Below are 20,396 nucleotides of genomic sequence, written 5' to 3' on the forward strand. Positions count from 1 at the left end.
ATTAACGAAACCATATTTTTCAGTTAATTTCAGGTACACAGAGAATTTGATCTTAGAATTTATCCTGAAAATGGTAATTGTGGGACAATATGATATTGGAAGAATTTTAATTAATTTAAATATAGATTAATTTTTAATATACATAGTGAATTTTATATCTCATTATGGTATATATTAATATTTTTTATTGCGGTAAATATTAATCAGAGAAACTATAAAATTCTTCCAATATCATATTGTCCCACGATTACCAAGAGATTTTCAGAATAAATTCTAAGAGAAAATTCTCTCCGTGTAGAGAGTCACTTTACTTTAGTAGAATTTTAATTTAAGACTTCGTTACAAAGATGAATGATGGCAAAAGTTGGAAACGTGCAAAAAAATGATGACATGCTTCGATGACAGGAGGAAAAATCGTCTCCAAACAATTTTCGGATTTCTCCGTTAACAGGATATCCAATAATTTTAAACGGGGACAGCCTGTATATATTCGCCCCGTCAATCGTCCGGATTTTATCTCGGGGGATGATGCGTGCCCTCGTGTATAAACGGATCGCGTTCGCTCGTTTAACATATTCGGAAATTTCCCAATCCGGTCAAATATTCCGAACAATCCTCCCTCGTGTGTTTCACGACCCGGAGGGCGTCAATACGCGATGTGCGACCGCGAACACAAATACGCGAAACGCGGCGGATCAAATTCGAATTAGACGTATGCAGGAATTAAATGAAATGATTGATCGTAATAATGCGTTAAATACAAAATTGATGTGTACGAGCGCTACTTTATGCTATATTCCGACATAATTTATCTCCTATTACGATATTAATGCGCGTCGAAGCTATTTATCCGCAAACGCGCTTGTAAATAAAATATATATCTATAATTCTCTTCATTCAACGAGATGGATATATAATCGCAATGAAATTACGTAAATGGATAAATAAAATCCGTTTAATAGTTTACGAGTAATCTTGCTGCAATTTCTCCTCGTTTAAGTATCATTGTCAACGTTGAGGAAACTTGAGACACGCTGCGAGGAAAAGTTCCTCGCATACACCAGCAGGAAAGAGGATGACGCGTTGTCATTCATTTAAGATAAACGCGGCGTAGCAGGAGCATAACGGACGATTAAAAATGAATGAAAGGACTATATTACACGAGAGACTTAATTACCCTGAAGCTGATGGCCCCGTTGCAATTAACGTCGAAGGCCTTGAACACGTAGTGGGCGTAGAGACTGGAGTCTGCAATTCGCATGAGGGGTGGCCATTAACTAATTACGCAAAAACGCGGGCTGTTATTTAATTGGAACTCACTGCCGTGCGGGAAGAATTTCGCGTAAATGTCCTTGAACGAGTCCTCGTGCACCACTCCCTCGGGACACTCCTGGAAGAAGAAGAAAGGGTAGGGAAAAGATCGTGAAAAATGATCGCACTCAGTTTCCGCGAGCGTTTTATCAGAGCGGGATTAAGGGACACTCTATACATTATACGCCACCGACCATTTACTCGGACACAAGCGACCGAGTTGTGTTATTTTGTGGCTTCAGAGAATATATGTATATGTATACATTGGTCCGGGATACTAGTTCTTCCATGCAACCAAGCGCAAAATCACATGCACCGTTTTAACTTGGAGAAATTGGATCGCATCAAATAGTTTGCTAAAAGCTAATTGCTAATGAATAATATATCCTTATTAATTAGGCATACTTTTGCATATGTATATCGAATGAGAGACTATCGAAACAGAGCGAGCGTGTGTATCATTAATAATCTCAATTAATAATCTTAATTAATAATCTCAATTAATAAAATTTTATGAAGCTAGTATAGTGAAGCTCTTTATATTTTTCATATATATTTTTTGTGCAGAAACTAATAACAATGAACAATGAGGATTCCGCACACGATATCGAAGAACGTTGTGGCCGCTTACAGGTAAAATAAAGTATAATGGAATAAAACTAGAGCATTCCGCGTTATCTTCCCTTATCATTTTCTCGTCACGTATATATTTTGATCTCCGCGTACCCACGCGAGATTTCTCTACAACAAAATATACGGCACAAAAGCAGTTCATAAAATAATATTAAATTTTAACAATGTAATCCTATAACACACACATAGTATTATATTATAACGCGATGATCCGTTCAAAATGAACAGCTGTTTACGGTAAAGATTATTCAGACGTGGGATATAACGTCGTATATTCGCTTAAGGGGGTTTTCTAGTATAAGCGTTATTTTTTTCGAAATTTTGTCTACATATTTATTAGTATCTACAATGTGTTTACAAATTTCTCTGGTACAAAAAAAATGAAAACACTCTAAAAATCCTGATAATCGTGAGACAATATGATATTGGAAGAATTTTATTAGAATTTCTCTAATATATTTATCACAATAAAAATATTAATATGTACATAGTAAAATTAATAAAACATATTTTATATAACTTATTGTGGTAAATATTAATCAGAGAAACTCTTATAAAATTCTTCCAATATCATATTATCCCACGATCAAGGTAAATTCTAAAAGCAAATTCTTTCCGTGCATGATTGGGTCGGTTCATTTGGAACAAAAAATTCAACATAATTTCTAATTAAAAGGATAAATGATTGTTTTCGACCAATATTGGTTAATAAATATTTAATAAACACCGCACAACGGTTAAACCATGGATTTTGGTTCTTCTCAAGTGTACTTAAAATTAATAACCGTGAATACTATTGTGCGAATAAAACATCTTGTCGAACAGTGATGAAATAATCATTATTTTTTGTGACAGTATTGATCGAAACAATTTATTTATCCTTTTAATTATTGACTGGCAACATCAAGAATTTGATTAATTTCTAATTAGTATGTCTTCAGCTAACAGGTACCAGAATAAAAAAAATATTAAAAATTTTAAAAATTAGGTCACTTTGTTAGTTCTTTATTTTTGCCATTTTTTTATCTTTAAAGGGCTGTAAAAAAGAGGAAAAAATATTATGACACAATCGTGTGGACACGATATAATCAATTATCCTAAAAAAAATTGGCTCGCAGGTGCTCGCCGGAGACGTCGCTGTTGCCCCAGGAGCAAGGAAGGACCTTGCGAACGGAGGACACCTCCTGGGACGACGACGTAATCCCCGATTTGAAGATACTCGCGCTTCGCGTCATAGTCTCGATCTGGAAGGATAATCCCGTTCTGGGGGATCTGCCGACGTGCGTCGACAGAGACGTGCTCCTGGAAACGCTGCCGACCGATCTCCCTTTTGAGCTCACGATAACGAGAATCGGGGACGGATTTTATTGGGAACGCGCGGCCAAGGACAGGTGAGACAGATACGATGATCAAAGAGAAAATAAAGGGCAAGCTTGAAAATTTTAGCGTTTGTTTCAACATGTTTCCAAATTAGTTTGCGACCAAAATTGGCAAGCACAAAAAAAAGATAACTGTAATCTATCACGTATTCTTTTCATTTAAAATTTATTACAAATAATTAATGTCGCTTTTGCATGAAATTTTTGACATTTGTCGAGTGTTGTCGTAAAACTTTTCACGTTATAGTATGACATTTTGAAACACTACTTGTAAATAAAAAATAAAGAATAAAATTGGAATATAAAGGACAAAATTAAATTTTGAAAAAATGAATAAATCTGAAAAGGATAGCTTAGTTGAAAAAAAGAACTATTATCTGAAATAAAGGACGAATGGTCATTGTACAGGTAGATAATGTGCTTGTCTGTCGATCTATCGAGATTATACGCAAAATTTAGCACGAGAGATCGAGTAGGTACTATTATCGCGTGAAATCCTACGTGAAGTCGTAATTACACATTTTAATTACGGTCCAATTTATTCAACGTTAATTGACCCTAATTTGATCTCAATCTTATCTCAATCTCTCTTCCTTTCTCATCTTTCAGTTGGTCAGATTTTAATATTATCTTAATCTTTTAATAATCTGTCTCGTTTTAATTTCTGTGGTTTTAGCTGTCTTAGATGACATTTATATAATTAAAATGTTTTTATTTTTACGAAGATATTTATTCTCGTAAAAATATAACACAATTTTAATTTTCTTAATTAGAAATTGAAAAGGTTCTATAATAAGTACTAAATCAGGTATCGACTAATATTATTCATCATTTTCTTTCGAGTCGATCCGCTGAAGATGGTCTAAAGAAAGAATGGAAACGTTTAAAATGATTAAAGGAGACTTAAAAAAAATAAGTTTGTTACGTAGTCTAGAGCTTTTATTAGCTCTTTCCCTGATTTTGTATTTAATTGAAAATGTTCGAAGTTATATAAATTGACATTAAAAACACGTGTTCGAGCAATTAAATTTCTCTATTAACGCAGGTGGGAACACAATGATCCGAACGAATACGGCGGTTCATGGCGACGATTATATTGCGAGCGCCACTTGGCCGAATATCTGGAAACTTTGCACGCGAGCTACTTCGAGGCCCAAAGAGAGGAATGCGAGAACCTAATGACTCTCCTCAAGGACTACATACACGTCGTAAGACTTCGCTCTCTCGTGCCAACCAAGTAAGACGAGTTCACTTACCGAATTCTCCAACTAATTTTTGTGCGCGAGAAAACAATCACAGGTAAACCAGAACAACTGTGTGTATCCACAGTTGGGAGAAACAGATTTGCGGTCTTCTCATGAAGATTTATGTGCGTAAAAAAATTGACATTTACGTACATCTTGAACAATTTTCTAAAAGGAGACTGTACAAAAATTTTACGTATTCTATTCATTCATTTTTCGTATCATTCATTAATTTTATTCATCATAAACTTTTACTCAAAATTTTGTTGAATCTTGACCTTTTTATTTTATAATACATATTTCATGAAACGCGAGTGAAAAATTTACAGTAATTATTCTAAATTTTATATCTCGAAGCAGAAGCTTCATCTTCCTAATTATAACTTCAAAGTCAGATATCATGAATATCTCTTCACAGACGGATTTCGTTAAAGTACAGATGCACGAAAATTTGCCGAGAGACTTGCTGATGAAAAATTAATCTGTATTTATGGATCATATCGCGTCGAATAGTTAGCACAGATATCTGCGCTCACATATCGTTCTCAATCGCAATTCGCGCTTATAAACGTGGTATTTACGCCCGGCCGAGAGATTCGAGAATTATTATTAGAGGCGGTCAGTTTGTCGGCTAAAACTGTAAGTGCTTGCACTTGAAGATCCGGAGAAGTGCGATGGACTCCCGCGTGTAAATATCGCGCGAAAGCGTGGCGGCCGGTTCTATAATTGGCCGGAGTATCTAGGAGGCCAATTATAATCGCACCCATAGATACACACCTCGGAAAATCGCGGATATATCGGAGTCGATCTCTCTCGATTTGAATCGCAATGTCGTCGCGACATCCAAAATTCATGGGCGTCCGCAGAAATTTTCCCAGGAGGGAGCATCATTCATTTTTTTGTCTTTCATTTTTTATTTTTTCTTGAATTTTATTTTTTTTACATTAAATATGCAAATAAATTCTAGTATAATATATATAAATTCATGTATTCAAAAGGAGAGAGTCAATTCTTAATTTTTTTAATGATTCCAAAGGGCAAATACCCATGGGGAAATTAGTCTTCAACAGGGTGTCCAGCAAACTCACTAAAAACAATTCCCTGACTTTTTCAGATTTTTCAAAACCAGAAATTATTTTTTCCCCGACTTTTTAGTATTATTTTTTCCAAATATATAATTTGCAGATATCTATATAATAAATCAATTAAATGTTAAATCATGAAATTCGTGAGATATTTTGTCAACAATGAAAAGGTTCAGAAGTTAAAACAAAAATTTGAATCAATTATACAATCTGCATTATGTATGATAATTGAAACAAACATGCCACTATAAACTATTTAAATAATCACCTTTTTTATTGAAATATAATAATACAACTATAAAAATATAAATTAACAAACACGCTGTAAATGAATCGATTTTTAACAACATAGAAAATTAGCGTGCTGGGAGTCAAGGAAAAGTTTATATTTATTTAATAAAAAATTTCAAATTATTGGGCCAAATGTAGAATATTGTGAAAGATCCAGATAAATAGTAAAATTTCGCGACTTTTCCCTGACAATTCCAGATTTCTAAAATTCCCTGACAATGCCGGGTTTTCCAGATTTTCCTGACCGCTAGACACCCTGAATTAGTCTCCAAATTAGCAGTAGCTATTTAAAACCTATCTATCAACGTGGGCTCCAAATTGAGTTCTACAAAGTGCGAGTTCCAACCGCCTGGGAGATCAAACGGATTGTCCTGTCTCTCTCCTGACACTGCCAATCAGTTTTACTCAATTGGCGGATATACAGTGCCTTCGTTTACTGCTATGCGTGAATATTTGCGACCGATTCGTTTGTTTACCTTCGAAAGAGATTCAATCTCTTTCCTCTCTGTTTGGAACTCCCACATTGCTTTCATTCCATTTCGAAAACTTTCGACGTCGCTACGTCGTTCAGCGAAAAATCTCGGAACTGACGTGCATCGAGAGATTCCTCCATGTGAAATATTACGTCACGCAAAAAAATATTTATCCACAGAATTGTATTGCATAAAAGCTACTTGTGTCTCTCAAGATTTTCTATTAAGGAAGAGATTTCGATCTTTCACAATTATAATTTTAATATTAATTTGACAATTATAACATCACCTTCATTCGAGTTATCGAGCGAACACGTTCCTGCGATTATTAAAAGCTATACTTATATGCAAATCTGTGCTTACCACGCCAAGTTTATCAAAATCTAAACGTGACGAACTCGCGGGCGAATAAACTTGTTAAGGCGTGTTAAGGATTCTAATTATACGCAGCGGGATATACAACGCTAGCAATTTGCCGCGGCCGTTTAGCAGTTTTAGAACCCGAGCGGTGTAAATTTTCGCGCGAAATTACAACATAACGCGGCCAGGCTGATATGTGTGACAGTTGATTCTACTGGCTAACAAGCGTTTACTTACAAAGTAGAAAATAATTCAGACGGAAGTTACGACAGGGGAATCTATGAGCAGGACATTTCCCCTTTTTTATAATCTCACCGTGAAATTTATATTTAATTAATAATTATGGTACTACTCTTACACATGCAAACGTAATTATTAATGACCTGAAAATACCCTATATATTAATATATATATCTCAAAAATATAAATATAAATAATGATGTATTACAAACTAATAGATATCAAAAATCTCGCGAGCGGAATTTTTTCCTGTATTGTGTAATTTCGATTATATATATATATGTGTGTGTGTGTGTGTGTGTGCGAAATTTCTAGTATATGTTCGGAAAAAAGCGGGATGATATTTGAAGCGTTTTTTGTGAACGTGCGCACCGAAAAGAATGTTTTCTGTCATCCCAGTTTTATTTCATTTCCTTTTATGGCCACATTTATAAAATGTTGTTGAGAACAGGGGCACTGTTTAAAAAGTACCGAAGGTAAATTTACATAGTTACGGTCGTAGAGTCGGCGGAATGGAGATGGTCTCTTATTGCCGCTGTAACGAAGTTGGAACAGGTATGTAATACGGGAAAGAATTCCGCGATAGCGCTTGCGAAACTAATCCCGGACGGAATAAGTGAAATGGTTTCTCATACTCTCTCTTACTCTTTCCAGAACAAAAAAAATTAATTAACTTTTACATACACGCGAAATTTTACAGGATTCCAGATATTATTAACGTTGAAAAGCGTATAGTAATGGCGAACTTTATGCAAAGTTTAAAAATATAATTTTTATTTTGTATGCGTTACTAACCTTTATTACAACGAAAAGGGCACTGTAGGTACATCATTTCTTCTTTAGGAAAAATTTTATTTTTTAAATGAAATAAGATAAATATTTGTCCGTGTGATAACCCCATTATTCCTTTTTAACCATTTTAATATTTTCAACATTTTTCTCGGCAATTGAGTTTGATTCATAAATATATTAAAACAAAATTGACTTAAAACTGCAGCTAAAAAATATCAAAACATTTCACTTTAAAATAATGATTTTTATCAAAATTACAATATATATATAAAACGTTTTACAATTCTATTTGCTTTAAATCCACTTTTTATTCTTTGTGCATGTTTCTACACAATTCTAACTCGCGTCGAAACTTTCAAACTTTAAAACCAATTTAAACTGATAATGGATCTTTTTCTGAAAATCTTTTTGCGATTCGGCGCATTAATAATTTTAAGAAAGCGCCTCATTACGCGTAACGTATACGTTTTTAATAAGCAAAGTTGCAAGCAAAGAGAAGTCTTATCCACGAAGGCGAACATGGAGATCGGAGTCTCATTTAATTAGAAGCCACGAGAGATTTCAAGGAAAGTAATTTTCTCAGATCACACCGGACTGCTCCCTTTTTAGAGCGATCCGTAAATCCGCTAGTAAGATTTATCTCCGCTTTTATTTGGACTGCGAATGGATTTTTTTTATCGCGACATATCTGAATTTTATTTCTTCCCTTTAATTCCTCGATTCAGAGTCAATAGCTATAAGCAAAATATACATATATTTCAAAAGTGTCTTTTATGTAACACGTATAAAAAGAAGGCGTGAAAAAATACCATGTAAATCTTACATAATTTAAAGTAAATATTTTTGAACTCTCAACTAAATATTTTTGATTTGTAGAAAAGGACTTTTTTAATTCAATTTAAAGAATAAGCAAATTAATTAAAATAATTAATAATTTCACGCAATTAAAAAAATCCAATATTTCATGAAAACAATTATGTAATCGGAATGAAAAGACAATATTTTCTCTAATTTAAATAGTTGAACAAAAATAAATATTGACAAAGCAATTTTAGCAATCAATAAAATAAAGAAGCTCACATTAGAGACAATTCTTTACAAAGATATGTTACTATAATTTAATATCTGTTTTAAATAGTGACAAATATTCTTTGAAAAATACATACACGGCGCAAAATGTTATTCCTGACAGACGTAAATAATATGTTACATTAATTAATGTACACAAACCTCTCGAACATATGAATTCTTTCAATGCATACGTATTTCATTATACATGAAATTCCATTTCGTATCAATCTAGTACATCCGACATATATCTCCATCATATACGTGGCGGTTAATATGGCTAGGCATGTGCGTGTTCTTCAATTATTCACTGCGACTATCGTGCTATCGTGCCTCTACATACGCGATGCATACGTGTGTATAGCGTAAATCCATCGTCCAATATTGATCAAAGCCGCCCCGACTCTCGCTCTAATACATTAACTGTCCCGCGAATAAATCGCCGTTGAGTAACGACACTCGGACTAATTTTTTGCATACGCTGAACAGTTACACACGCCGACAGTTTATTACGCGACGCCGAGAGTACGTAAAATATTTTTTCCCCGTATTAAAAAATACTGCGCCTCCCTCTTTCCATCCCTCGTTGAGGCTTGATTTATACACGCATATATACGGGCGTATAATGTAAAAAAACTCGGGATAAATATGACAAGCGCATAAATACACAGCGGTGGAATTATAATGAAGAGTTATCGTGAAATTAAAACTTTTTTAATCGCTCCCCGGTAAACTCTTGTCAAAACGTCCAGCGATATTTTTATTAATAAATAATTAGCGGGAAAATCTATTTTTTTTTTTTTTAATAAAAAATAAATTCATCATCAGATTTTTGTCATATTTACGTCCTACGTCGAAAATTTCATTTCATTACACCGCGCTTCGTTACGCGTTTGTCGACAAAAAAAAATTGATTGGATCGCGTTCGGTGTTATATCCGCATTATCCGAAATTATTTACAGGAAACAGATCAAGCGAGTCGACGACGAGGACGACGAATCTGCTCTGGAAGAGGACATCGCACATCACATTCATATGGCAATTATACTACCGCAATTTCCACACCTCACCGAAATTTACCTCAACTTTGGTATGATTTACATGGACGACGGTTTTGAGTGGCGGGATTTCGAGTAAGTTTAGCGAGCGGGAGGAGAATTCATCCCCGTGTTCAGGATATACAATCGATAAGGGGATTTATCGCTCGAACAGATTCTCCCTGGAGGATTGCATAAGTCTGGGGGAAGGAATTAAAGCTACCCCAAAACTGAAGAAATTCAGTTTAACCCGCAGCAACTTGGATCGGCCCCGAATCGCTGCTATTCTTCAAGGAATAGTATCGAACGATAATGTTAGTGAATAATTTCCTTGTATAAGCCGCGTTACAGTCGATTCAAGATTTTAAAGGTACACATTTTTATTTTATTTTATTAATTTTTTTTTTATAAAAAAAGTTAAATTGAAGTCGCGCCTGCAAATGTTATCTGCCTCGATATTTTTTCATCGTGAAAACAAAACGAAAAATAATAGATACTGTCTGACCGTTTCAGTATCTATCGCCAGATACCGTTCAATAACTATTATATTGTTATCTATTCAGTATCCATTATATGCAAGGTAATAGATGCCATTCAGTATCTATTATCAGTATCTATTGCTATAGATAATATTTGGAGAACGATATAGTCACAATTTCTCTTTTCGCTGCAAAATGGTGGAATTTTATTCAATTCACTCACCGCGCATACATATATATATATATATACATATATACAATTCGCACACAATGCAAAATACGTGTTTCACAATTCTCTCTCTCGCTCTCTCTTTCCCTTTTTCTCCGATATAGATCGAAGAACTGGATGTGTCGCATTGCAATTTGATGGACACCGGTGCGCACGCAGTGGGCGAATTTCTGTCGATGCATCGGAAATTGAGAACTCTGCATTTGACGAACAACAACATAGGACCGATCGGAGTGGCCGGCGTCGTTCATGGAATATTGAAGGCGAGTTCGTGCGCTCTGAAAAATTTCGACCTCAGACTGAACCCTCTGCTAGACGAGGGAGCCCATCACGTATGCGCTCGTAAGTCCACGTAAGCGTTTTCCTAATGCCGCCTTTTTCATCGATCATATCGATCATACATCAAGCGACAATGCTGAATATTTTCGAGAGAAAAGAAAGCGAAATTCTGTCAAATTTAAAGGTAGATATCCTTATCAGGGTGTCCAACAGACTCAATGAAAAAAGTTCCCTGACTTTTTCAGATTTTCCAGAAATTAATTTTTGCCCGGACTTTTTAGTATTATTTTTTCCAAATATATCATTTGCATATATCTATACGAGGAATCAATTAAATGTTAAATCATGAAATCCTTGAGATATTTTTGTCAATAAAAGGGTTCGGAACTTAAAAAAAATTTTAATCAATTATACAATCTGCATTATGTTAAATTTTTTTAGTTTTGTCTCTATCAAACACATTGAAATAAAATAATACGACGATGAAAATATAAACTAACGAACACGTTGTGGATGAATCGATTTTTAACAGCACAAAAAATTAGCGTGCTGGGAGTCAAGAAAAAGTTTATATTTATTTAATAAAAAATTTCAAATTATTGAGACAAATGTAGAATAATGTGAAAGAATCCAGATAAGTAGTAAAACCTGTCTTTTTTTCACCGAGAATTCCAGATTTATAAAATTCCCTGACAATGCCCGGTTTTCCAGATTTCTCTGATCGCTAGATACCTTGCTTATTTCCTGAGAAGCTGATAATGAAGTCAACAATTTAACAATTTAATTTTAGACTTAAGAAAGAGAGAGAAGAAGACTAGTCATTTCTCTCTTTCTTCCCAGATCTGTAAGATAAAGAAAATATAGAAAAAGTTTCGCGATTAAAATATTGTTTGGCCTCGAGAAACTTTGAATAAAATATTCCGTATATCAACAAAGAATCTAACTCGTTTCTTTGAGCTAGGGTAGGTTCGCGATGAAAAGATCGACGAGTTTTAAAAAAGTCTTCGGGAACTTTTTCCGTCGCGGAAAATACATGAATATAATGGCTTAGCAGTGAACTAGCAAATGCATTAAAATTTACTGTCGGATTATGTATCCCCTAACTTATAAACTCTTAGATAAGTCTTAGGTAACTTTCAGATCTATCTTTTGATAAAATCGAGAAATGTGCGAGATAATAAATTTTCAGTGCGTACTTGGACTCTTCCGATGTTTCAATTTTTAGTTGCCCGTTTTAAATAGCACGTATATGTATATATGTATGTAATTTTCTATAAACAATTCAGTGCTCAATTCATCACCTACGTTGTAACGTAATTATCTTGTCAGGAGAGAAATAAAGCGATGAGTGTAAATATATATAGACGCACGATTAAATTTAACGATTCTCTTCCCGTTTCTTTATCTTAAAACAACAATATATATGGACGATTATTTTATTTCTTTGAGAACGTAGCGCCACTCCGGAAATTATCCATTTGTTTGCCGTGGAATTTAGTGCTTGGATAATATAAAGCACGCCGAAGTAAATTGAAATTTAATGTTGCGTGTAGTGCCGCTTTATTCGTGGCGTTCGTGTATATATGAATGCGTTGCATTCTCGCCAAATAATGGAAAATTCTTCATATTCCATTCTCTTTCTCTCTCGAATAGCCGATATCTATCATACGTATATATATATGATCAAATGAATAAAATCGGATCGACGAAAAATTTATACGTTCTGTATTCTCGAATATAATTCTCACAGAGGTAGATAGCAAGTGTCGGTGAATATTTTTTTTTCATTATTTCGAAAAACGAAATTAAATTACGCGTCTTTTAATATGTATCTTTGCGAAATTTAATCGATAACGTTACTTTACGCGCGGAAAATGCTTATAGATATGAAAATGTAACGCTGAAAATTCCAAGTGCAAAAGGTATTCTTATCTTGAATTTTACTTTGAAACAATGGATATGTCGTGTCGCCCTGATAGTACGTAAACCGAAAGAACGGAATGCTCTATCTATGATCTCTTCTAGGAGACAAGGTCGCGAGTTGCTGCTCCCCATTGACAATTAAAAGAAATAGCTGAATTCCATATAATCTCGAAACATTAGCATAGCATAATCGACCCGCGAGTCGAGAAAGCGTGGCATAAGCGGCATGCTGAATTATTTAAAGAAATGCCAGCTGAATAGCAAATCGCGGCATGCGCGTGCATACAGATCGCATGTTATGGCGCGCGGAACGTGACCGAAACTCCCATTACATATATAAAAATGCATGAAAGGGCAATAGCACTCGCCATTAAAAGTGCAAAATCACCTGTCGCAATTTTTCAGAGATATATACACGTATGTGTATGTATGTTCCCGGATGTGCAATACACGGGCCGTGCTCATTATCCAAATTGTGCAATCAATTTTGCATGTATGAATAAAAACTTTCAAAAGATACATCCAGCGTTAATTTTCGAGCCTGACAGTTTTTCTGGGGGTCGTTAAAAAACTTCGACTGCCGTTCAGATTATATAATCGGAGGGAAAATTAAATTTAATAGCTGAATAGTAATTAATTTCAGGATGATTCCACTCTATTTTTTATATCGCGCTAATAATAAGGCCAGTGTTTGCTGTTGTCAAAATAAAATTATATACATGATCATCTAAATAAAACTTTGGCGTCATCTTATTTTTATATAGATAATAAAAATATGTATTATCTATATCTGCATCTTAGATAGAAAAAATTATTTTTGCAAAATTATCTAGAATAATTTTCAGGTAATTTTGATTTAGAATCATAGCACATAAAATTACTTTAACAATAAAACTTAAGCAGTAAAAATTTATAAATAAAAATATGAATACATATATTTTTATATCCTTTTTATAATTTTTAACTTTTTTTATAACTGTGTTTATATAAGCAGTCTTAAAAATTATTATCTAGAAAATTAATCTAGATATATTTAAAACAAAATCATCTTCATCTTATCTAAAATGAATTTACATATTTTTATCTCATCTTTATCTAACTAATTTTAAAATCATCTAAGCACAACACTGAATAAAACTCTTGCGAAAATAACGCTTTTCATCTCAGAAAATCTCTACATTTACATTTGCTTGATTAACTTGTCATTTTTTTATTATTGCAGTTCTGGTGAGAAACAAAACTTTGGAAACTTTGAACATCAGCGGATGTGGATTAACATCTGAAGCCGGTATAGCGCTCGCAGGAGTCTTAGCTTCAGGTTGTGTGGAGCTCAAAATCTTATCTCTTGATGTATCGAACAACAATTTTGGATTGACTGGTATTTTATCAAAATTTGATTTCTATATCAAATCTATTTTCTTTGAAAATACTCTTCTCGTGATAATATAATTCAATAAGAGAAGCTTCAAGAGGAAAGATATATCTGATAAATCAACACGTCATCTATGATCGAAATAATCGTGTAAAAAAAGCTCTCTTCCATTTTTTACAAAATTATGTAATTATAAATATTTATATATATTAATAGAGATTTATATATATATTAATATTATATATATATATATATATATATATATATATATATATCAATAGAGAGATCGAAATGAGAATCACGAAATTAATTCGAAAGTAGTGCTTGTATTACTTAACAATCGTAAAAAAGTTCTGAAGAAATGGCAATTCTGTTAATTCTAAGATTAAAAAAATATTGAACTATTATCTAAATGAATTTTAGATAGTCTAACAAGAATCTAATGCTCGAACGTGCTCTTGAAAGAATCGTACTATGGTGCAAAAAACGGCGATAAAATTTGTTCCAGCTGGAGAGTCATTCGAGGCGGCCGTGGCCTCCTGCTCGTACATTATCCACTTGGATGGTCGAATGTGCAATTTCTCGAAAGAATCGGAGTACTCGATCAATGAGAGCGCGTACAGGTGAGACCCGATCACCGGATGGGACAAACGTTCCATTTGTTAAAATTCATTTGAACCCTTCAAGAGAGAGAGAGAGAGAGAGAAAGAGCAACCCTACCCCGGCCGCGTTTCACTTTTATTGTTTCTCGCCCCACGATTTTTCATCATCCGAGGCGCAACGCGAGAGATACAATGTCGTAAATTTTAAACCTTAAGGGACTGAAAGGACTAAAAAAATATATAGGAGCTCGAGCCTGCTACAGATCTATAAATTTTTCTGTCGCGTTTTTATGATACTTGACTTTGTGGACGATTTTACGCGGACTTGCACATATATACGAATCCCGTTACGATTTATTAAGACACGTAGAGAGATTATTGTTGTATTCCTGAGAGAATTCGCGTGCTTGCTGCATCCTTGCAATATAATTTGCAAATGCCAACTTTATGTAGAATTATTTCAGATCGTCTAATATATCGATCGTTCGTTCTTAAAATTTCATCGAGATCAGAATAATGTAATTAAGCAATATTTACAATCGAACGTATGTTCGTATAATACTCGCTATAACTGTTATAATTTATTGCTAACTCATATATTATTAATTTATTAATATGAATCAACATTATTACACTAATTTTCGCTTAATATTTTATTTACACAGTATTATATATATTATTTATTTATATAATATATATATTTCATTTATATATTATATTGTATCTATTAATTATTATTAATTCTTAAATAATATCTCTCGATCTCGCGCGCTCGAAAGTGCGCTTTATTCGTCATTTCACAAAGACTTTATTGAGAGGCAGAAGGAGCGCGAAATAATTCCCTCCGATATTCCGATTCTCTCGTCGATTCAACGCCGTCGCGGAATAGCCGACGGGTTCTCGGTTGGCAGGCTGTGTTTGCAAACGTCATTACGTCCGAAAGGACAACACGATCGTCGTCAGAATAGAATAGGTCGACAACTCCTTGGATGCTGGAGGAGGAGCCCGCGGGACAAAGACGGCGAATTCTTGCAACGTGCTTGGCAACGAGCCAGTCCTTCGTCAGGAGATAACTTTTCTCCTTCGCGAGACGACAATGTCCTGTACTAAAGGACTAGATGGTTAATACATACCGCGTTCTAAGTCTCGAGATCGATTAGTCGAGAACAGTGATGGGTAGGATACATGTATCTGTATCTAGATACAGATACACAAATTAAAATGTATATGTAGATGACAGGTACTCAGATACTTGAAAAGTATCTCAGATACTTATAAATTATATTTTATGATAATAATGGTAATATGCACAAAATGTACTGAATTTGACTGAAAAGATGGGACATCTTTATTAATATTTTTACTCAAACTATTTCGCCATGGTACTATTTGACCAATGCTTAATAATCGCTCAACCTGTTTTGTTGACAATATGTTGATAATTTGCAGTCTTGATCTTTTGAAGAATTGGGCTATTAAAAACAAATATGTGAAAATGTATCTGCAAATGTATCTGAAAAAAGCAATTCAGATACCATGTTTTGTATCTAGATACAGATAGAGATACTTCAATTCGAATATATCTCAAATACACAAAATGTATCTAGATACTGTATTTAGATACATGTATCTAGATACTGCCCAACACTGGATATGTTAATAACTTGCAGTCTTGATCTTTTAAAAATTTAATGAATTGGACTATTCAACAAAATATGTGAAAATGTATCTGCAAATGTATCTGAAAAAAGCAATTCAGATATCATGTTTTGTATCTAGATATAGATACTTCAATTCGAATATATCTCAAATACAGACTCAGATACACAAAATGTATCTATAGACACTACCCAACATTGGATATGTTAATAACTTGCAGTCTTGTCTTGATCTTTTAAAAATTTAAAGAATTGGGCTATTAAAAAAATATGTGAAAATGTATCTGAAAAAAGCAATTCACACACACAGATATCATGTTTTGTTCTAGATATAGATACTTCAATTCGAATATATCTCAGATACAGACTCAGATACACAAAATGTATCTATAGACACTACCCAACATTGGATATGTTAATAACTTGCAGTCTTGATCTTTTAAAAATTTAAAGAATTGGGCTATTAAAAAAATATGTGAAAATGTATCTGAAAAAAGCACACAGACTCAGATACACAAAATGTATCTAGATACTACCCAACACTGGTCGAGGATCGAGATTCGCGAACTGGTCCCTCCTTCTTCCTCAGGAACGTCGTGCAACAACTTTGCATACGCGCTATTTAAGCGCGCCTCGTTCCACAAGCCGGCGTTAATTTAGTCAATCGATTTATCCGTTTTTCCTTCCTTCCTTTTCTTTTTTTAGGAACGCACACGCGGTTACGTTCCCTCTCTCGTTACGCGGATCTCCCGTCGATCTCTCCCCGTACTTTCCGTGCACCTCTGACCTATTGACGCCGTTATTCGCACGTCGCGTAATATAAGCGTATCACAAGGATTTCTCACTTGTATGTAAATACATCTCGGCCTCATTCTAAAGATCCGTCGCACATACGGGATATAGTATTCTACGTCGCAATCCTCGAGTCAAAATAAAAATGCACTCGCAACTTGACAGCAGAAATTCATCTCCTCCGAGACAATATCAAATTTATAGAGGGCATCTAAATAAGTGAAACATTTTAGATGATTCTTTGTCGAAAATTAAGACGGATTTCTTATACAAACATATACGTACTCTTACATCCCTTCCTGATTAAAAATTAAACTTTTATTTTTTTTTTCTCAAATTTCAGACAAATTAAAAAAATAAAAATTGAATATTTTCCATTAATAAAAAGGATATTTATTAATATTTAAAAAAAATATATATATATATTTAATTTTTAATTTTCGACTAGAAAAGAATTACCTCCTAAAATTTTTCGCATTTATTTAGATACACCCTGTATATACATATGTATAAATGTATATCAACATTTTTATATGAAAAGACCTCGCACTATATAATTCAATGGAAAATGGATTTCCATTGAATTGGGGTGAAATTTTTGATATAGTATTGTAATTTAAAGCATATTCTGGTCAAAAAAATGTAATAGCCTCAAAGCTAAATAATGGACAGTTACCGAGTTACAACCAGTTAAACATCTCGCAAAGCGCGAGTTTTTCATGTTTAATTGGCTGTAAATCAGTAACCAGCACCTATTATTTAGTTTTAAGCTTATTACATTTTTTGTTCGGCGGATGATAAGCTGTAGCTACATAAGAAAACCAGTTGATTTCACCACGATTTAATTTTATATAAAATTAGTAAGAGGTTCTTGAATTTAATAAAATTATGTGTCATAACTATTTATAATAACTACAATTTATTTATAATTTTGTTACAACTATCACTCATTTTCCATTGAATTCTATAGTGCGGGGTCCTTTAAAGATAGAGTATTATTATTTATAATTGTTTTTCCGCGGTTACATTTCAAGTTTGATTCGTCATAAATAATAATTATGAAAAAGAAACGTAATTTATCTCCGATGACAGATGAGACTCATTTCCTTCTTCGTACTCTAAGAGAATCGAGATCGACATTTGCTGACAGACAGGGGGAAGAGGAATTGTGGTTATCATATACGTTTCGATTTATTACATTCCCATTTCTATAATAGTGCATTCTCGTTTTCGGTGCAACATTACAATTGCGCATATATTTATCTTCCATCGACCGTATTTTTCAATTTATTTTATCGCAATGAGTTATTGCTTACGTGCGCGGTCACATAGTTATAAATATTTGCACGCTGTACGTTTTTTGCACGCAGGAATAAACAAAATATGAGAAAGGAAAGGAACAGAGTGGCGTTTTCCCGAAGTAGAGACGTCTATAATTCATCTAGCGCCAAGGATCTGCAACAACATCCGGAAGTTGGGCCGTCATTCCCAGAGTCGACGGGTATTGTGAATTATTTTACTGCCAGACAAATCGATGTTGGTAAGAGTTGTTGTACTACTTTCTTCGTACGTTTTATATTATTACAACTTAATCTCTGAACATGAAATACAGCAGCGTTACGCAAAACGTATATAAAAATATCACGCGAATCCACCACCATACGGCTAATTTCATTTAAAATAATTGAGCTACATCCTAAAGATATACGTTCGGAGATGAAATTATTTTAAAAAATTCACAGACTAAATATAAATTTACTTTAAGAGATGAAATGTTTTTTTTTTTTAAATTTATGTTGTATTCAATGTATGCATTCAAATGCAAATTTCTGTTAATGTCTAATGACATTTTACTTTTGAAATTTTTGATGTAATAGTTATTCAACGGAAGGAACGTTTCATTCCATTTAATGAACCTGACTACTTTTCGAGTTTAAGCGACACGGACAAAAATATTCAGCACCGAGATCTCTGGGTTATTAAATTTAATTAAAATCGTGGAATTGCAGACGAGCTGGAATTGATGAAATCAATTCTCAGGACTTGGAGTACAAGCGATCCCGCCTATTAAGGGAAGCTCTTACGGTTATGGAAAATTTAAGATGCCGTTTGGCGGAAACGCGAAGCGACGCATCCACCGGAATCTTCAAATAAAACTAAAGCGACCATATATACAGGCTCCGTAAAAACACGAACAGCTCTGAGTTCAATCGATAGACCTATTCCTTGAAGATCGATATAACGTTTATATTTATTACGAAACGAGAGCTATGGACACTTGCCAGGAAAGTTTTGCAATATTCATCGCATATAATAATAATAATTTGCTGCATTACGTCTGCGCCTCTAATAATAAATTAAGATTATAAAAACGCTGCCAAAGTAAATAAAAATGAATAAATCGTAATAATAAAAAATAATTGCAGATTTTCATCCTTATCTCGTCGATTAATTTTGTGATAAAAAAAAATGCCTCAATGACAATTCATTAATTTAACAGAGCGAATCTTTCTCCGACGAAATATTTTCCGATTGCTCCTCGAATTTTTTTCATTGACTCTGAATCGTCATGCTTCAGGGATTTCAGCAAATATTACGAGTTCTCTGTATGTGAATTGGAACGACGATCGCAGATGTGTATGTGTAGATTAAATCGATTGGAAATTTAAGAATACGTGACGATAAACGCGAGGAAAATCTCGCGCGCAAAATAGCTACGTGACGATGTAATACGAAAACGTAATAATGTAATGTGATAATAACGCGTCCTTCATTAGACGTATGCCACGAAGATTGCGCATTGTCGACTGAAATCAGCAATCGCGAAGCAGACTATCCTGAATAATATCTATGCCGTCATTGTACAGAGTTGCAATAACAATTTCTGTGTCTACATGTAGGTAGGTCTTTCCAAGAGTATATATACGAACGCGTTCTCGTGTGAACAATCGCGCCCGTTGTATACAGGGTGTCCCAGAACTGGCGGAAAAGTTTTTAATGGCAGATTCCTGGTATCATTCGGAGACGATTTTTCCTCAGTGAAAATGTCGCGACACCAATAATTTTCGATTTACAAGCAGTTGAAAATAAAAGCTTTTCTGGAAACTAAGCTTTGTGGAAATAAAATATTAACAGAACTACATTCCTCA

General features: G+C 34.0%; 2 protein-coding genes across 4 annotated transcripts in view; one reads left to right on the forward strand and one right to left on the reverse strand.

The window, feature by feature from the left end:
• LOC114940388 (A-type potassium channel modulatory protein KCNIP1) overlaps window positions 1–20,396 on the reverse strand; it is a 61,851-nt gene that overhangs the window by 10,575 nt on the left and 30,880 nt on the right. For all 3 annotated transcript variants that reach the window (XM_029315054.2, XM_085480825.1, XM_029315055.2), the window contains exons 3-4: window positions 1,321–1,390; window positions 1,178–1,248 (exon numbers count right to left, since the gene is read on the reverse strand). In XM_029315054.2, the coding sequence (XP_029170887.1) occupies window positions 1,178–1,248; window positions 1,321–1,390 (141 nt within the window). The remainder of the gene's footprint in view (window positions 1–1,177; window positions 1,249–1,320; window positions 1,391–20,396) is intronic.
• On the forward strand, window positions 1,663–19,644 carry LOC114940387 (dynein regulatory complex subunit 5). Its single transcript, XM_029315051.2, has 10 exons — window positions 1,663–1,944; window positions 3,063–3,335; window positions 4,369–4,560; window positions 9,839–10,009; window positions 10,089–10,227; window positions 10,726–10,963; window positions 14,046–14,201; window positions 14,704–14,818; window positions 18,618–18,787; window positions 19,257–19,644. The coding sequence occupies exons 1-10, from the start codon at window positions 1,898–1,900 to the stop codon at window positions 19,316–19,318; spliced, it is 1,563 nt and encodes a 520-aa protein (XP_029170884.2). The 5' UTR covers window positions 1,663–1,897; the 3' UTR covers window positions 19,319–19,644.

The sequence above is a fragment of the Nylanderia fulva genome, unplaced genomic scaffold (genome assembly GCF_048542155.1).
Source record: "Nylanderia fulva isolate GAGA-0341 unplaced genomic scaffold, ASM4854215v1 Scaffold16, whole genome shotgun sequence".
In the NCBI taxonomy this organism is placed as follows: Eukaryota; Metazoa; Arthropoda; class Insecta; order Hymenoptera; family Formicidae; genus Nylanderia; species Nylanderia fulva.